The sequence below is a fragment of the Tachysurus vachellii genome, chromosome 8 (genome assembly GCF_030014155.1).
Source record: "Tachysurus vachellii isolate PV-2020 chromosome 8, HZAU_Pvac_v1, whole genome shotgun sequence".
Classification (NCBI taxonomy): Eukaryota; Metazoa; Chordata; class Actinopteri; order Siluriformes; family Bagridae; genus Tachysurus; species Tachysurus vachellii.
Window position 1 is genome coordinate 17,366,111 of NC_083467.1, and position 19,049 is coordinate 17,385,159.

General features: G+C 37.9%; 1 protein-coding gene across 9 annotated transcripts in view; it reads right to left on the reverse strand.

Moving 5' to 3' along the window:
• LOC132850263 (bromodomain adjacent to zinc finger domain protein 2B) overlaps positions 1–19,049 on the reverse strand; it is a 51,970-nt gene that overhangs the window by 17,907 nt on the left and 15,014 nt on the right. For 8 of the 9 annotated variants that reach the window (XM_060876659.1, XM_060876662.1, XM_060876658.1 and 5 more), the window contains exons 2-9: positions 13,289–13,393; positions 8,739–8,912; positions 7,600–7,740; positions 6,901–7,169; positions 6,362–6,556; positions 2,605–3,051; positions 566–1,061; positions 134–412 (exon numbers count right to left, since the gene is read on the reverse strand). In XM_060876659.1, the coding sequence (XP_060732642.1) occupies positions 134–412; positions 566–1,061; positions 2,605–3,051; positions 6,362–6,556; positions 6,901–7,169; positions 7,600–7,740; positions 8,739–8,912; positions 13,289–13,391 (2,104 nt within the window). In that variant the 5' untranslated portion in view covers positions 13,392–13,393. The remainder of the gene's footprint in view (positions 1–133; positions 413–565; positions 1,062–2,604; positions 3,052–6,361; positions 6,557–6,900; positions 7,170–7,599; positions 7,741–8,738; positions 8,913–13,288; positions 13,394–19,049) is intronic. The other variant, XM_060876661.1, reaches the window with a different exon arrangement.

A 19,049-nucleotide genomic window follows, 5' to 3' on the forward strand; every position in this document is an offset into this window, starting at 1 on the left:
GGATCATTTCATTTCATGTATTTTCCAGATTTTTTTTATGATAAGTAAAAATATGCCACAAAAAGCTAGGTTAAGAGCTAAGAAAATGTTATGGTGACTTTAATTAAGGCAGTTTTGAGTGTATTTTAATTACCTGGGGGTGTGGACACACACGATGAACTTGGGGGGCTGTGATAGGTCAGAGCCCAAGATCTATTGACAGTATGCTGAATCTTAGCAGATTTATGAAGTTGCAGGTCAAGTGAACCGGAGCTGTTGATCTGGTCAGGTGAAGGGTCCGTCAAAGAGGTTGGGCTTTTAGTGAGTTTAAGTGGCATGCTCTGTGTGTGGCTCTCCGTGTCAGTATCCATTTCTTCATCTTTAATATCCTCATCATCATTATCAGAGTCAGTGTCCAGGTTACTACCAGAGTCTATACCGAATAAAGGTAAGTGAAGGGTTTTTATTTCATGTGAAAAACCAAATCTAATTTTATTTTCAAATCTAATCAATGTTATAGAAGATTATACAATACAGATTCTACACACAATATCACACAAAGGTTGCACATTTTAACTATACGAACCTGACAGGCTGTCACTTAAATCATCATCATCATCCTCCTCATATTCCCCAGAATCATCAGAGTCTTTGCTGCTGGCAACATCAGACTCCGTTCCCATGAACATTTTTCCCTGGAGCAGTGACCTTGCATTCACCCTGTACGACTCACGCAGTGCGGTGGCTCGGTCCGAAGTGGGAGGCCCAGAGTAAGACTGTCTGGCTCCAGTGCTCAGGTTGATAGGACTGTTAAAGCAGGGACTGGTGGCTGCAAGTAAAGGCTTATCTGGGGTTTTAGAGTTGTCTGAGCGAGGTTTTGTAATAAGTGCCAGGGGAGCATCCTGCACAGTACTCTGAACAACTCCATTAAAATGTGGAGAGTTCTTTAGCAGGGTGGAGGTGAGAAACAGGTTAGAGTGCTGGGGATTGGGGGATTTGAGCTTTGGGCTACTCTGAGGTGATAGTGAGGAAGATGAAACACTTTTCTTCAGGGATTTCTTTGCTTCTTGGTGTTCCATTGCCTGTGGAAAGTTTTTAATAAAAATGTACTTTAAAAAAATAAATAAATAAATAAAAAAATTAAAAAAAAAAAAAAAAAAAAACTTTTAAATGACTTAAATAAAAAATTACTGAGCAATAACAGCAAAACATAACTACAGATTTAAAATAACTACTATTTTTATACGAATGAGGCTCAATTTGAATTGTGTTAATATCAGAATTTGGAAAAATTATTTTAAAATGGCATATTGGTTACATTTCCTTGCTAAAAATATATCAACCTATAACAAAATAAATACATATTATAATTTATAATATATGGTGCCATGCTCATTATGGCATAATCATGAGACTTAAGATGCTAAGACGGTAACTTTGCCACAACTACACCTCTACAATGCTCGCTCAGAACACAGAGAATCTGTATTCAGATTAGGTCTAAATGTAGATTCAGGAAGCAAGGAAAAAAGCAACAAACTAAAAATATTTTACATTTTCATGTAATGAAACACAGCAGACACGACCATTAACCAGCAATAATACCAGCTTTTATAGCCATTTGTAGCCCTTTTCAGCAACCTTGACTCATGTGAGTGGTCTTGTATTATTCAATGTATGTGCATGTCGAAGAGAGTTACATCTGACATACGTCCATTACACTGCTGAGTATTGCAAAAATCACCACCCTCAGCACAAGCTGTATAAATACCACCTTCCTAACACGTGTGACTCTCCTTGTCTTGAGTTTTCATTCTTAATAAAATGTATTTCTTCATTCCTTCAGATTCCTATGTTTTTAATTGGTAACACAGTATCATGCTCTGGAATTACCATGGCTGGAGAGCCACAACCATATATCTCCTAGTCCTACTGGAAAATGGCAGCTTGGTCACATAAATGCAAGGATTGTGGCTTACAGCTCTAGTTGAGTTCCATCTTCTCTGAGGGTCCAGTGGGACTAGAAATTCCTCAGGAGAACAACAAACTGGCATTGGGTCTTTAAGAGCTAAACCATAGGAGTTCCTCTCCATTGTTTATGAGACTGTGCCACTGAGCTCCCTAGGGGCTACAGTGCCACTCTTCAGAGTCAGATCAAATCTGGCAAGGAAACTGCTGCTATGTAGGAGGAAAACAATGGCGGCCTAAGACTGGGTCCATCCATTAGTCACAACCATCCATCAGCCAGCATCTTCTTTGTGGAAAAGAAGAAAGATTGATAACCCAGCACTATAAAATTCCACCACCCACTGCCAGACTGGAACAACTACACCGAATTCTTACAAAAAGTTTTTTTTCACCCGAGAACCAAACAATTTCCCATATACCTGAGGTCATCTTCCACTTGCCCCTCACATCCTTCTCTGGATGTGTTACATTACAGCAGACTGCATGTCTGCATGAACCACATTTGTCTCAAAAACATGTACTTACACTTTTCAATGCAGCACAAACCAAGTGACTCTTAAGCAAAAAATGTATATGATGATTCTAATCTTCAAAATAGTGCTAAAATGTCAAAATGAGATGGATACAAGTGTAAAGTGGTGTGAGGCAGACTGTTACCGGCTTGTGCTGATTGAAGTCACTGATGTTAAGGAGAGACTCGTCTGGAGCATTCCTGGCTGTTGTTATGGATGAGGGAGAGGAGGAGAGAGATGCTGTCTTTGGACACCGTGCTTGAGAGAGTGGTTTTGGAGATGCAGAGAGAGAGCAATGCTTTGGAGATGAGGTCATCGAGACTGTTTTCGGAGAAGATGATTGTGAGGAAGGTTTGGGAGACAAGGTGAGACACAAAGGTTTGGACACGGTATCTTGGTTGGGTTGTGAAGAAACAGAGAAAGCCTTGGTGCTGCCTGTTGTCTGGATGACACTGGTGAGTTTGCTTTGCTCTTCTCTGGCTTCTGAATTGCGGAAGAGTAATGGAGATGCCTGGGATTGTGTTAGGTCCATAGAGCACATATCCCGTCTACTAGAAAAGCAGCAAGTAGCTTGGTCCATCTGTGAGGAGTCCTGATCGGAAGAAGACAAGAATGGGTCACACAAGATCCACCCAGTTAATACAATTGTTGTCTCAAAAACAACAACGAGTCTACAGAACTGTGCAAAAGTTTATTATGCATATTTGAATTGTTTATTTATTTATTTATTTTTTATCAACTTGCAAAGTGAGTGAACAGAAGAAATATCTAATGTATTATACAAATATATAATATTTGTTATGACTACACTTTGGCTTCAAACCAGCATCAATTCTTACACTTGCACAAAGTCAGGGATTGTATAGGATCAGAGACAGGTGAATGATTAAAGTGCTAATGATATTCAATTTCATATGTAGGTTGAAACAAAAATATTAACTGAAACAGAATCAGCTGTGTAGGAGGCTTAAAACTGGGTAAAGAAGAGCCAAACTCGGCTACTAAGGTAGTGAGGTTGTGGAAGACAGTTTAGGTCATGGCAAGACTGAGCACAGCAACAAGACACAAAGTATAGTTATACTGCTTTAGCAATGTCTCTCACAGGCAAGGATTTCAAAGCAGACTGGGGTTTGTACTGATGTACTGGCGAGGAAGCACAAAGAAAAGGGCGGTGTGAGGAGAGTAGACGAAGTGGTCGAGCAAGGAAATAAATGAAGCAGATGACAGACACATCATGCTTTACATCACTTCAACATCAGATGATGTCCAGCAGTGCCATCAGCAAAGAACTGGCAGAAACCAGTGGGTATTGTCCCAAGATGTCTTTATATAACTGGGGACAAAAAAGTTAGACCTCTTACATGGAAACGATGATAAGCAACTCAACTATGCATGAAACATATAAACTAGGGTGCAGAAAAATGTCAAGAGCTGCTCTGGACTGAAGATATTTTTCTTATATAGGTAGATATAGATAGGATTTATAGATAATTTTCTGTGGTTAGTTCTGTGCGATGTTTTGAACAACCTATCGGCAGAGTTCCTTCAGAAATTGTCTGAAAGTGGAACTAGAGGAATTGATGCTGTTTTGCAGGCAAAGGGTGGTCACACCAAATATTGATTTGATTTGGATTTCTCTTCTGTTCATTTACTGTCCATTTTGGTAAATTAATAAAAATAAAATATTAACACATTTTTGAAAGCATTCTTACTTTGCAGCATTTTCTCACATCTGCAGACAACGTTTGCACAGTATTGTACATGCATACAGAAACACAAACACATCTTAAACTGATCTAAATCACCTAAAGGCCAATTAAAACAAAGAACAGGTGTGTTTTTGTTTTACCTGATGCATCTATTTCACACCAACTCTGTGGCTGGCAGAATTGTAAAAGCATGGCTCCATGGTTCCATTGGATATATGAGAAATTAGAAAAGCATTTGTAATCTATTCTTTCCAGTGCTAGAGAAATCGCAATTTGTATTCAAAATCCTAATTTAATTTTGTGATCGTAGAAGCTGCAGCTACAGCACTGAATGTAATGATTATTACTCAAATATGGAGATAGGAGTAAATACAAATATACTTTATATATTTTTGTTGCATTAGTTATTATGAATGACTAAACCAGAAGTACATTAATCCATGTATTGAGTGAAGTATGATTCTACTTTTAATAATATACTACTTGACTACTGTTTATTAAAATCCAAGAGAAAATGCAAGTTTCTGATTCTGATTTCTGATTCTGAAGTTAAAAATAACTTATTTAATACTGATGTCCAGGTATAAATACTGGAACTTGCCTCAGTTCTTATATTTGGCACTTAAGGCAAACTTGCTCCATTAAACTTCATACAGGCCTTTGTAGGCTAAACTGCCTCACTATATGAACACTGCTTACATGGTTTATTAAAATCTATGAGACTAAAAATCTATTTTAATTGTATTTATAGTGTATTATTGTAATTATTAATATTAACTTTTTTCATGTTGTTGTTCATGTTAACTAATGTCAGTTAATGGAACAGTACTACAACTTTCTAACAGATAGGCAGGAGCCATTGAGAGTGGGGAAATCCATATCAAACAGCCGCTCCACCAACACTGGCGGCCCTCAAGGTTGTGTTCTCTCTGCTCTGCTCTTCTCCCTGTACACCAACAACTGTAAACCTAACGGCCCCTCTGTCAAGCTCCTGAAGTTTGCGGCAAACACTACAGTCATCAGCCTCATCAAGGACAGAGACGAGTCTGAATACAGACAGGAGGTTTAAGAGCTGGCTGTCTGGTACTGTCACAACAACTTGGAGCTCAATACCCTCAAAAACAGTGGGAGATGTGTGCACTCCCCATACTCACCATCATGGACAGCACTGTGGCTCAAGTTCCTGTGCTCTACCATCTCCCAGGACCTGAACTGGGACACTTACATCAACACCATTGTAAAAAAGGCCCAACAGAGGATGTACCTCCTTAGCCAGTTGAGGACGTTTAACCTGCTACAGGAGCTGCTGGAACAGTTCTGCTCAGCCGTCATCGAGTCTGTTCTGTGCACATCAATAACTGTCTGGTTTGGCTCAGCTACAAAATCAGACATCAGAAGACTACAGAGAATGGTTCGGACTGCTGAAAGGATTATTGGTGTTCCCCTACCCACCCTTCAAGAACCGTATATATCCAGAGTGAGGGAAAGGGCTCGGAAAATAACTCTGGATCTGGCCGGTGCTACAGAGCCCCAAATACCAGCATAACAAGGCACAAGAACGGTTTCTTCCCACAGCAAATCTACCTCATGAACAGTTAAATGTTCCCCCATTACGCAATAACAATGTGCAATAATCTAATATTTATTTGTTACCAACTCCATCTGATTCTATTCTATTCTATTCTATTCTATTCCATTCTATCATCTATAGCACAACTGTACATACAATGTATTTTTCTATTTATTTATTTATTTTTTTTGGACTATTTCTATTTACATATGTGTATTTTTGTATATATTTTTTTTTTAATTCTCATCATATTTTTATTGTCTGTGTACTGGAAGCCTATGACACAAACAAATTCCTTGGATGCGCAAGCATATTTGGCAATAAAGCTCCTTCTGATTCTTTCGGATTCTGATTCTACTCTAGAATGGAAGTGATCCACACAGTGGTTTCCACAGAAGGTCTCTTTACACTATGCATAAGTGTTGCTTATTTGTAGTGACTGTTGTAAATTCCACATAAGATCTATAAATAAATAAATAAATAAATAAATAAATAAATAAAAATAAAAACCAGAAACCTACCTCACATTTATTGACCAAAAAAAAAAAAAAAAACTAAACATTTACATTTATCAATGTATCCAATTTACGGACCATTATGCAGCGGTAGCTTGGATGACACACCTTGACCTTCCTGCTCACTCTGTGTCGTCTCTGGGAGTCTGAGTCTATGCTGCATGCACTCAGATCCTCATCATCATCTTCATTCTCCAGATCGACAGAGCCCAAACTGCTAAGTGTGTCACTGGAGCTGTCAGAACTGGATCCTGATTGGCTATCACTGTTGCTAGATATCTCTGCCATAGTCATAGAGAGTTTCTGTCATGGAGAGAAGTGACATATCATATCATATTGTCCACACGCATGCACGACTCATTTTCTCCCTTTCCATACACGCATGTATCTCATCCATCAATCTGAACCATGCTTCCAGCAAACCTGTCAGAATTCTATTCCATAAATAGAACTACTTGCAGATTTTACTGACCATGAAACCCAAATCAGAACAGTACCCAGAGCACCACTCTGATGCTGTGGTAACAAAATAGAATTTTATATACACAGTGCACACATGATTGAGTATAATCAGCAAACACAATCGATTTGGCTTAATATCACATTCTTATTCCGGAGACTGACAGCTTTTAAATGTCAAATGATACCTCTTTTGTTTTGTGGCTGGCTTTCTCTTGGACTTGATCCTCCTTGATCTTCTGCTTCCTGCTCCAGTTTGGAGGATTGGAGGCTGACTGATCAGTTTTGCAGTGGTTGAGGTTGGATATGGTGGTCTTATTTTGAGGTTTCAGACCTGATTTGAGTGTGCTGGTGTGTTCAGAGGTTGTATAAGCTGGTGAGGGTGAGGAGGAGGTAGAGCTTGCTCCAGAGGAAGCAGATTTGGCTTTGCCATTGCCACTGACTGCACCATTCAACCCTTTATAATAGACAAATGCACACATGGATTACATTACATATAATACACTGCATATTAACTCTAGCCTGTATTACCTCTAGCCTTCATTGTACTAGAGGTAATACACGGTATAAGCACTTCAGATTTAGCACAACTACAAACCAACATCATGTTTTGCTTTAGGGGTTAAAACAGCTTAAAAACTATTAACGCTTACAACAGCAGCAATGAATACAACTCTAGATACCCCGACAGAAGCATTTTACAACTGGTGGCAGTGTCATTTATTTTATAACATGCTTGGACTGGAGGGGATTTATAAGCATGCTCAATGCTAAAAGTTCTGTCGCTGTAACTGGCACAGGCAAAGCTGCATAAAATGTACACATCTTACTATATATAAAAAAAGGACAAATAATATTGAGATAGTAATGCCCAAGTACCAGGTTACCTTTAGCAGAGCCACGTGTGTTCTTCTTGGTAGTGAGTGATTGGCTCAGTGATGGAGGTGTGAATAGAGGAGGCAAGCCCAGGAAAGGAGGAAAGAGCGCAGCAGCTCCATGGAGTTGAGCATCAGACGGCCGCCACCAGTCTAAATAGAGTAGAGGAAAAATTCTAACTAAGTAAATATATAGAACAGACTATTCATTAACCTAGACACACAACCTGCACATTCCAAATACTTTTGTTGTTGGCCATTCCTTTTTGAGTATTGTAAATGTGAAACAGAAAAATCTCTTCATATCTAAACAGTCACAGCCATCAAAATGCTACCCAGCTGTGAAAACTACTTTCTTAGCCATCCACAAAAAACGAGCAATACCTTAAAAATCTCAAAAGGACCGTTAAAGCAGAACAAAACCCAATCCAATGGATTCCAAACTAATTTTAGTGACCCCTAAATTGTACAGGATCTCAATATTTCACAGCAACATACAGGAGCAATATTTATTCCCCCCAATACAGGAGAAAGCACAGCATATCACATTTAGAAAAGTTTGCAGTTGTGTGCAAGGTGAGGTCAAAAAAATTGCTTTGACCCCAGCATGTTAGCGTGCTATAAATCTCAAGCCTTGAACACACATCTCTGGCCTGATGGAAAGTAAAGTAAAGGTGATGCATATGGACTATGTGCCACAGCTACACAGTTAACAAAAAGAAATATGGAAGGGAAGAGATAAAGATAAAACAATGACTGCCTCGTGGCTTTTCAATAAAAATCATTCCAGTTGCCTACACAGGAAAAGTTTAGCTGAAGTTGAACTATACTTATATCTGGGATATAAAAAGAAAAAATTATCAAAGTTTTCTCTTGACCCTGTTCAGATTTGTGAAAGGCAGTGCATAAGACCTATGACGACGTATGTCAGCAAGAACAGCAAAGATTTAGTTTTGTATATTTACTATAATTTGGAAGCTAGCAAAGAAATTTCTATCTGATATTACAAATGAGAGCCACGGACAGCAGGTCTTTTAAAATTGTACACTAATAGTTCATCATAAAATATTTGGCTAACTCAGCCAAAAAAAAAAAAATTCATTAGTCCTCAGCATATGCAACCGTTTTCACTCAATTGTATGGCACTATACCTGGAAATGCTCCAAGATGTGGGTGAGTCGTTAAGCCTCCCTGCAATCCCAAAATCCCCAGGCCTCTGAAATCTGAGCATCCAGATAGAGGAGCATACAGCCTGAATGCTGGATGGCTCAACATGGGGAAAGACGCTCTAAAACCGGGATCACTAACAAGCTGAAACAGATGTCCTGCAGAGAGAGAACAAAGAAGAACAAGAGACAGAGGACATTGTAGATTCTAGATAAAGACAGCATTAAATAAAGAATACCTAAAACAATGTGTGGACTTTTATTAATTGCTTTTCATTTTGCACTACCTGGATTAATTGATCAACATACTAATCACTCTTATAACAAGTGTTTAATCAGTCAAATAGGCACAAAGACTGAAGTGCACAGAATAAACCGTACTAAAAAATAAATAAAAAAGTAACGCATGAATAACCAGTAGGGATGAAAAAAATGTATGTATTCTAAACAAGCAGCATACTAGAATTGTCTGTATGCATAAAAAACTGACAGTTTTGCGAGAGAGGGTTTGAGTGCTATGTGAAATGACAATTGACATTCTCAGGCAAGCAAACACAGTTCTGTACAGTAGATGAGGAAAGACTTGGCATAAGAGAATCCAGCAGAACAGAATGCAACCATTTATTTCATTATTTACACAATTTAGATTAGAAGCCTTTGTGTCACATGTAAATTTGACAGAGTCAAATTCTTTCTTCGCATATCCCAACTTTGGAAGTTGGGGTCAGAGCACAGGGTCAGTCATGATACAGAAACCCTGGAACAGAGAGGATTAAGGGCCTTGCTCAAGGGCCCAACGGTGGCAGTTTGGCAGTGCTGAGGCTTGAACCCCCGATCAACAACCCATGCTTTGAACACTTGAGCCAACACTGCCCCACACAATTTTTTAATCATTCTACTGGACAAGTAGGGTTGCAAAAATCTGGGAATTTTCAAGGCTGTAAACTTTCCATGGGAATTAACGGAAATATATAGGAATTAACGGGAATATATGCGAATTAACGAGAATATATGGAAATAAACTGGGAATTTTTAAAAAATGCAGAGTTGACTATAACAAGGAACTTAAATGTAGTTTAAAAAAAAAACCTTGCAGCATAATTGTGTTTAAAACAACAAGATTTAATGCAGTTTAAGTTGAATTTGTACCCTGCATTCCTCGGCCACGTGCACACAGCACACTGCTTACTGGAGGGCCATTGAGGTCACACCCTCTGCAGGTACTTGCATTCTTCCATAACATGCACAGTAACACTTTATTTTAGGATCATTTAACTAGTTGCTTATTAGCATGAATATTAATAGAATATTGGCTTTTTATTAGTACTTATTAAGCACATATTAATGCCTTATTCTGCATGACCTTATTCTACATTCTTAATTGTACCCAATACCTAAACTTAATAACTACCTTACTAACTCTTAATAAGCAGTAAATTAGGAGTGTTACCACATGCACAGATACTTTGATGACCCTCCCCCACTCCCCCGCACCCCCCCGAAATTAAAAAATCCTCTATAAAATAATGTTTATTACAATTATTAAGTTTATTATGTTGATTACAAGCATAATAATGTTTATTATGCTTTTGTGTTACTCAATGAAATAATCAAAGTTCTATTTACAATTAAATCAGTCAAGATGTCATTTTCAAAATTTGTATTACCTTGCATGCAGGTCTGCTTATCACCAAACAAAATGTTTATTTATGTTTGTATATGATATAGTTTATATACATTTCCCTATATTTCAAAATAATTCCCATAAATTCCTGTAAATTCCCATAAATTCTTGTAAATTCCCATAAATTCCCGTAAAGTTTCCAATTTGGAATATTTCCAAAATTCCCCATATTAAGTTCCCGTGGAAAGTTTCCGGAAATTTACCGGACACTTTCCGCCCCTTTGCAACCCTATGGTCCAGACATCCTAAACTTCGTAGCCTGCCATAATTGTCGAGAATGTGTTTGTATGCTATAATATTGGACTTTGATTTTACTGGAACTAAAGGGCCCAAATATGTTCCAGCATGACAATGCCCCTGTACACAAGGTTGGAGTGGAAGAATGCTAGTAAAACACAGAGCTTCAACCTCAAAACTCACTGAACAGGTCTGGGATGAACTGGAACAGTGGCATCACATCAGGCCCGCTCACTCGCCATCCAACACAACCTTACTAAACTCTTGTGGCTGAATAACGGCAAAGAACGAACAGTCTGGAATAATGTTCACCCAGCATGCATGGATGTTCACAAACTTTTGACCATATAGTGTATATTTAAAAAGTAATTTGTCATAAAGTATAATTACTTTAAATGCAAACGTGTGTGTAATCCACAGTTTTATTGCACAGACAAGCAAAAGCTGATAGAATAAAAAAATCTGTACAGAAGAAATAAAACAAAGACTCCTTGCGCTCAGCTGCCTTCATGCCAGGTTACAAAAAACACCAGGAAAATATCCCCTTTTCATACTCATTCTGATGAGGTGCATATTTATCAGCCAGCTCTCTAAGGATCTTGATGTCTGTAGCAGAGTAGATGCAGAGATGAGAATGCAGAGGAGCCCAACATCCATCTCCTCCTCTCCACAGTCTCCTCAGCATGCCACAATGACATCAGTAAATACCTTTTTAATATTAATGGCATCATTATCCCCAGCCTCAGAACAATTAAATTCCAGTGTAAGTCCCACCTACAAGACTGCGCATAACGCTCCGTGTTCCAACAATGCAGCATCTCCAGTAAATGGAGAGTGTAATTTGTCTCCGTCATATAGAATCCATCGACACATTCGTCTTTTATCATGTGGGCGACCTCGCCATCAGAAGACGGTCGATTTTTGATCGTTTTTATCTTCTAACTACTTTTAATAAGCTAATCCACACAACACACAGGGATAATAATGGATGCCTGTCTGGATGTAATCAGAATGAATTCTTACAGGTTCAACAACCTTTTATTAAGTGCTGACGCTTTTTATGAGAAAAAAGCGACTGGGAAGGAACTTGATAGCAACTGAGTATATATTAATAACAAAAGGACACATAGCCAACACATATTATCTTCAGCAAATGTACAATTCCTCTATAATGTGCTCCTTAGGGAAGCACCCACTATATAAATGAGTAGCAGTCTCCGTTATTTTTTCTGGTCTGACTTCAGAGGTGTCAGTGAACTGTCGGCTTTAATCACCACCCTGCCTGGGTGAAGAAATTTTTATCTCCCACACACATTTGATGTGTATGCACAGAGATGCTTGGAAAGACAGCTTCTTTCTGTTCTTATCATGAATAAATGTCATAAATCTTAGAATTTGCATGATGTTTTTTAACCTGGGAAATCAAACAATAAATTCAAATACATATATGCAATAGCGCTCGCCGACCCACTATACGATTGCTGAGGAGAAGAAAGCAGCTTGCCTCGTTGACTCTCTCTCTCTCTCTCTCTCTCTCTCTCTCCATGTTGGAGCTAAAGGTTGTCAGCAGAAAGAGAGGCTTTTTAATTGTTATCATTCATTAAAGCGGCAGCTTCTCCTTTTGCAACCAAACTGTCAGAAATGTGTTTGCCAGGGCTGCTAGAGGCCTTCTCTCTGCCATAATAGCACACACATCATTAACAGAGCGCAATGCTAACGCTGTTATTTTATTTCATGTGCAGGTTGTGTAGAAAAATCAATCCTGTTTCTGACAGATTTGCTTTGCTCTTATACAAAACCTGTGCAGGCTCATATTTGCCCTGCCCTGGCTCATATGCCCTTTGTGTTTGGAAAATGTGGGCATGCACTCAGATTCATTCAGCTTTGTCATATGTGCTCAGGGCTCAGGTTTCCAGCACATGAATTAAACTATTAGCAACAAAACCACTCTATATACACACTCCTGCTTCTCCTGCTTTGAAGTGTTGTATCTAAAACAACAGATTATTTATTCATTTATTTTAAATCTCACTTTCCGAACCAACAACCTTTACTGTGTAGTCAGTTTAATCCTGCACAAAGTTGAACATATGATTACAAGTCCTTCTAATAAAGTCTGTCCGCTTGGCATTACTCCCAGGCAGTTATTTCCGGTCATAGGAAACCGAGCTCCTATGCACTCGATAAGGGACAGACGAGAAACAGATCAACAAGATGATGCTTCAAACTCTCTTTGAAATGGCTGTTAAAAATCAGACACAAATGGTGTAAATCATGTGTGGTCTTTTTCCAGGTTGCACTGGCTACAGTATGTGCAAGTTTTGCCATAGCAAATTGAGAAAAGTGTCAGAAGTCTGTGCCATTTTCAGCTGAAGAAAAAAAAAAGTCAGCAAATTTTCAACACCATTACCGGATGCACCATTAATTTCAAGGCTTTTTAATGTAACTACACGACTCAGCATGAGGTGTGGACTCTGCATTAAAACAGCATTTCTGCGCTTGCCGTTTCCAATAGTCTGTGTGCTCAATGCTGCAGGAACACAAACATACTATACAGTCTCATGCCTTATGATTTCTGTGTGTTAGTGTGTGCAAACACTAGTCATGGTCTTACCACTATCGTTGTTTATGTTTAGCGATGAAGCTGGAGGTGTGGCAGAGGAGCTGATGGATGGCTGGGAGTGGGTGGACGATGGCAGTCTCTCACCAGACTCCATAACTGCAAAACATTACACACAACAAATTAACACACTCACATACAGAGAACAATAGAACGTTGGTGAACTTACTGATGAAATGTTTTCATTTGTTACATTAAAAGGTCCAGTTAACAATTCAAGCTATACGTGTGTGCAATTGTGTCAATACTACCAAAATTAGTCTGAAATGAAAATATTGACTGTATGTAATTCCAACAATGTTAGTATGTATTCAGTGTGCGTGTTTGCAGCGTGTAGCTGGTTAGTGTGTGTGTGTCGAGCAGGGTGTGACATACAGGCAAGCATTGAGATGCACACATGCACAATCTTAGGTCTTACAGCTGTCAGTGCAGTGTATGAGAAATATAGAGCAGCACTATAACAGTATACAGCACATTAAATCCTTGTTCTCTCCTTCACTTGCTTGTGTGTGAAGTCACACACACACACACACACACACACACACACACACACACACACACACACACACACACACACACACACACAGAAAGATGGACATACAGATATTACTCTATGGAATATAAATTCATGCAGCTTTGCTCCTAATCAAACACACACACGCACGCGCATGGACACGGACACACGCGCACGCACAGACAGACACACACACACACACAGAGAGAGAGAGAGAGAGACAGTGTGTTATTATGCATTAGGTGAATTTCTGTGTGCAGAACAACCAAATTGGCTGTAAAATCATTTGCACATTTTTATACACTGAAAATTCTAATTGAGCAAGATGGTGACAACCAGAGAGTTGCTGACCGACAGAAATCCGCGATTTGCTTAGTACTGCAAATTTAAAGTGAAATATTTAATTCATTTCTACTTTAGGAAGAAAAAAAAGGCATTTTAGGATCACTTATATGAAAAGTAGGCATATATTTCTCTAAATCGTTTGCTTTAAAATAAGCGAATGTAATGATACAATTAAATAACTACTTGCATGACTGAAAACTGTCATTACGATTTACAATTACGATCCATTTTATTAGGAACACATATACAACTGAACATTCATGCGTTTATCTGATCTGCATTTATCCATCATGTGGCAGCAGCAGCACAGTGCAGAAAATCATTCAGATACAGTTCAAGAGCTTTAGTTGGTGAGCTGTGAATGTCGCTAGAGTAGAAATAAAATGGTAAATAAAATAAATAAAAAAAACCTCAGAGTGACAGTTCAGTGGGTGGAAATGCCTTGTTGATAGAAGAGGTCAGAGAAAAATGGCCAGATTGGTTTGAGGTGAAAGAAAGAATATAGGAACTCGATCATTTTTTACATCTGTGGTGAGGGAAAAAAGTTCCGAACAGAAATTTCAGGTTATCCTGGGCATGGACTCTCACAAACTGGACCAGCTGAAGATCAGAGGGAGGACGAAGCTCTTTTCCTTTCTTCAACTGCCCAATTGAAGTTCTGATGTACTGTGTGTTCTGAGAGGCTTTTCTCTGCACCAAGTTGTAAAGAAAACACACTTGAGATACTATAGACTTGCTGTCAGTTCAGACCAGTCTGGTCATTCTCCAATCTCCCTCATCACAGGATGTTTTTGGTACCATTCTGGGTAAACTCTAGACCAAATCAGTGGTTTCTGTACTACTCAAACTGTGCCACAGTCAATATGACAGAGATCACATTTTCCCCCTCATTCTGATATTTGATGTGAACATTAACTGAAGCTCTAGACCTGTATCTGTAGGACTTATTGTGTTGTGCTAATGACAAGAATATGCAGTGGTTCCTGATAAAAATGTATAGTGAGTGTATTCACAATATAAAAACTATTTGTGTATTTTTTTTTTTTTTGTATTTTTAAAGTGCAACCTATATTAATGATTAGAGTAATGAGTCAGAGACAGGAATTAATTTGACTGGATGTAGAATGATGCATGCTGCTTTTTGGCAGGTCATTACGTATCTGATACGAGATCCTAAATCCATATGATTGCATATGGTGATATGTTCACACTGACAGTTTAAACAATCAAACACGGTTAGCCAAAAAATCAAGTAAACTCAGTAGAGGTGGGTGATGTGATGACTTATCACGATTCTTAAAGACGGTTACATGACATCACAAATAAAATACAAGCTTGTGAACAATTTCTCAGCAATAGTCTTCAGAGAAAACTAACTATTCAGCAACTTATATCCACATTATCCCTTTGTATTGTGACAATTTATTACAATTTTATTTTCTTAATATTATTAATAGCAATAATGCCCAAGGCTACGCATTAGGAATAATAAGAGACAAAATGATAAGCAGTTTATTTGACCAATAAACATTTTTCTGTAAACTTAACACTGATGTCCTAACATTTTTATTATTTTTTTTAAACAAGCTGTTTTTTTTTTTAAACAAGCTGTATTGTTTAAAATAAAAATACATCATCTATGACTGATCTCTAAGGTATAGAGGAAAGATTAAACCAGGTTCAGCTTTTATTGCAGGTAGATCTAACTATTGTAATGGTGTTAGCCATTTATCTCTATCAGTTTGTTTGTTTGTGTTGTCTGAGAGTGCGCTAACAGATGGCTGGTCATCAGCATGGAACATCAGTACTGAAACACACACAGATACACACACTCACAGACAGACACACACACAGACAGACACACACACACAGACAGACACAGACATACACACACACAGAAAATGTTCAGCAGTGCTCCTGCCAACTCTTTGTCACAAGCACCTCAACCAATATTCTATCCATCTCATCCCTGTTACATGACCCCAGTCTCCTAAAACACCGGATTTACTGAGCACAAACTTCCAATCACACAGGTGGAACCAGACACAGCTAATGGAGGGATGGATGAAAAAAAAAGACAGCCAGACACAGACAGGCAAAGGGAGCAGCCACCATCGCAGCAGGCAGCAAAAACTCAGGGGTGGAAATTGACAACACCAAATCACTACTACAGTGTGGTGAATTATTTGTGAAGGTTCTTCTCTGCTATTTGTCCCTCTGTCTTTGTGTGTATGGACTGGTGTTTAAAGTCAGCCATTACAGGTGGGCAAAATGGAGGAAATAATTTTACAATATGCAATATGTTTCACTATATACAATTAAATTCCAATTTATTTGTATAGCACTTTAACAATGGATACTTCACAGAACATTAATACATAATTAGTGTCTGGTTTCCATCGATGCGTTTTTTTTTTTTGGCACAAACGGTACCTTTCCTTACCCATTCCTCATGCTTGCATATTCTGTATCTTATAGACGATGCCACGTTTGTCACAGCTGGACATTTTCAGTCTGCGCCCATATTCTATATGGCTGTTCCAGCCCTGATTTGTTGTCACTGTGCCGGATTAACCCATGACAAATTGAAGTAATCTGGATCAGTCATGTGTCCAGGAATTGTATTTAGTGCCTTAGGTTGAATGAATTTTAATGAAGCTGGAACACCATTTTTAATACCGTAATTCATACGAACAAAAGCTAAATAAAAGCCTAAATAATAAGTCTGAAAAGGAAGACAGTAAAAAAAGAAAATATGCTTTGCTATGCATTTTGACTATAATAATAGTTAATCACTCCTTAGTCTACCCAGATGAGGAAAGATAAAAAGATATAAACAAAACAAAAAAAGAGGGGGATGGACAGAGCTGAGGAGTGCTTGTTACAGAAAATACTGGGCTTCAGATCTACGTAAAAGGCAGAAACCAGAGTTTCGCCATGGCACTAATGAAATCACATAATGGATGTGGGAGCTGAAACATATGGGCACGTAGCACTCAAAAATATATCTAATCAAGATCTGTTAAATAAATCAATCCTGCTGAATCTCTGTCAGGTCTAAAGGCGACTGGACACTGAAACAAAGCAGCTTACTGTAGAATTTAAAAATTCAATAATCCAGGATGGTTTAAACATAATGACTGACAAAGATGTGACACTGTATTTTCCTTTACTTTATATGTTTACAGTCTAGAGGATTTGATTAGGTAATTTTTATACAGTCTAACACATGGAAATCCTCCTGTCCTACTGATAAACTTTCCCCAGGTGTTACTTAAAGTGCAGATTAAACACCTCACCATAATAAACCACTTTACCTAGAAGTTTGGTGAAGGACATTAGTGAGTGAACCTGAGCAGTGTGTATAAGGTTTAGAGGTAAGGCAAGAGAATTCATTTAGAGTTCAGTGTACAAAAAGCTTTAGTAGCACAAAATCCTAAAAGCAAGCGAGGAAAATACTGTAGAATGTTTATCTAAATACGTCACTATAATTTCTAATGTCCACAGCTTTAATTCATTATTGTGTAAAACTCAAATACAACAAGTGTATGATCGTTTTTTTTTTCCATCTCTCACAAATGTTACACTTATTAATATTTCAGATTTTGAATAGAGTTAAATAATTTTTTCTACACAATCTTTTATCAGTAAACATGGCAGGCGTAAATTTCAAGCAAGTTAAAACGCTATGAAACGCATTACTACCATGAAGAGACTGCTTGTTATGAGACAATGATTACTCATTACGGCTGTAAATGATGCGAATGCTCATAGCTCCCGTCTATTTTTTCTTTTACACTCCTAAATCCTTCCAGAAATTGTTCTATCGACATTGGCTGATGATCTGCTGCTGATAATAAAATACGAAGATTTAATATCCACATAAGGTCCATGAAACAGGAGCACAAATAGTCAATTTCATTTTAATCAAAAGCCATAAATAGACGATGCAACATCTCGAAAGAGCTGAACAAACAGTACTATCACGCTCCACGTTCCATACCGGGCTTGGCCAGGTAGGTCAATACTGAGGTTTATCTACACTATAAAGTGAAAAGCTGCTTTCTAAATAAACAAGCCATGTTTGTGGCCGAGGGCAATGCTGCAGAACGAGGTGTGGCATGGCTTGAGAGAGGAATATATTGTCAAATGTAGGGTTAAAAGGAAGAAAAATAGTGGAGGAGAAAGAAAAATGAGGAGAATATACACAAATACACGACATAGATTTTTAAAGGAATACTATAAGAGAAGACGCTGCTAGAACAATAAAGGATTCAAAAGAGCATCTGCTTGACATTAACCAGCTCTATGTCAATCCAAAGTAATGATAGAAGGTGAAAAATAAAACTTTGCAATTTGATTTCACACTTTAAAAATATTTGTATTTATTTATAAAACTGTATAATATTCTTATTTAATTTGATTACTTTTGCTATATTTTGGCAAAATTTTTAAAATTTGCTAATAAAAAAGGGGGGGGGGTTATATAATAATAATAATAATAATAATAATAATAATAATAATAACGGACGAGTTTTATAATAACACCATCAGACCATCTGTATGACTTGCATGATTTCATTTTTATGATTCTTAAACAGCCAAATCATAGTTTGACTGAAATATAAAAATGCATGTTTGTAACAGCTGTAATGATTTAGTGTGGAAGATGAGCAACAGAGCCTGTTGTAACTGTGCCATAAATATGCTCTCCATATAAATCAGCTGGCATTCATTTTCAGCCCGCAATTACATTAAATGGCACGTGTGACCCAAACATAACCCACATCCAAAATTTATTTCTGCATTAACGATTAGTGCAGCATTACTGCGCGAGTGATCTAATTCAATAATTAAAAGAAACGGCACTTTGCAATTAACACCTTGACAATGCAA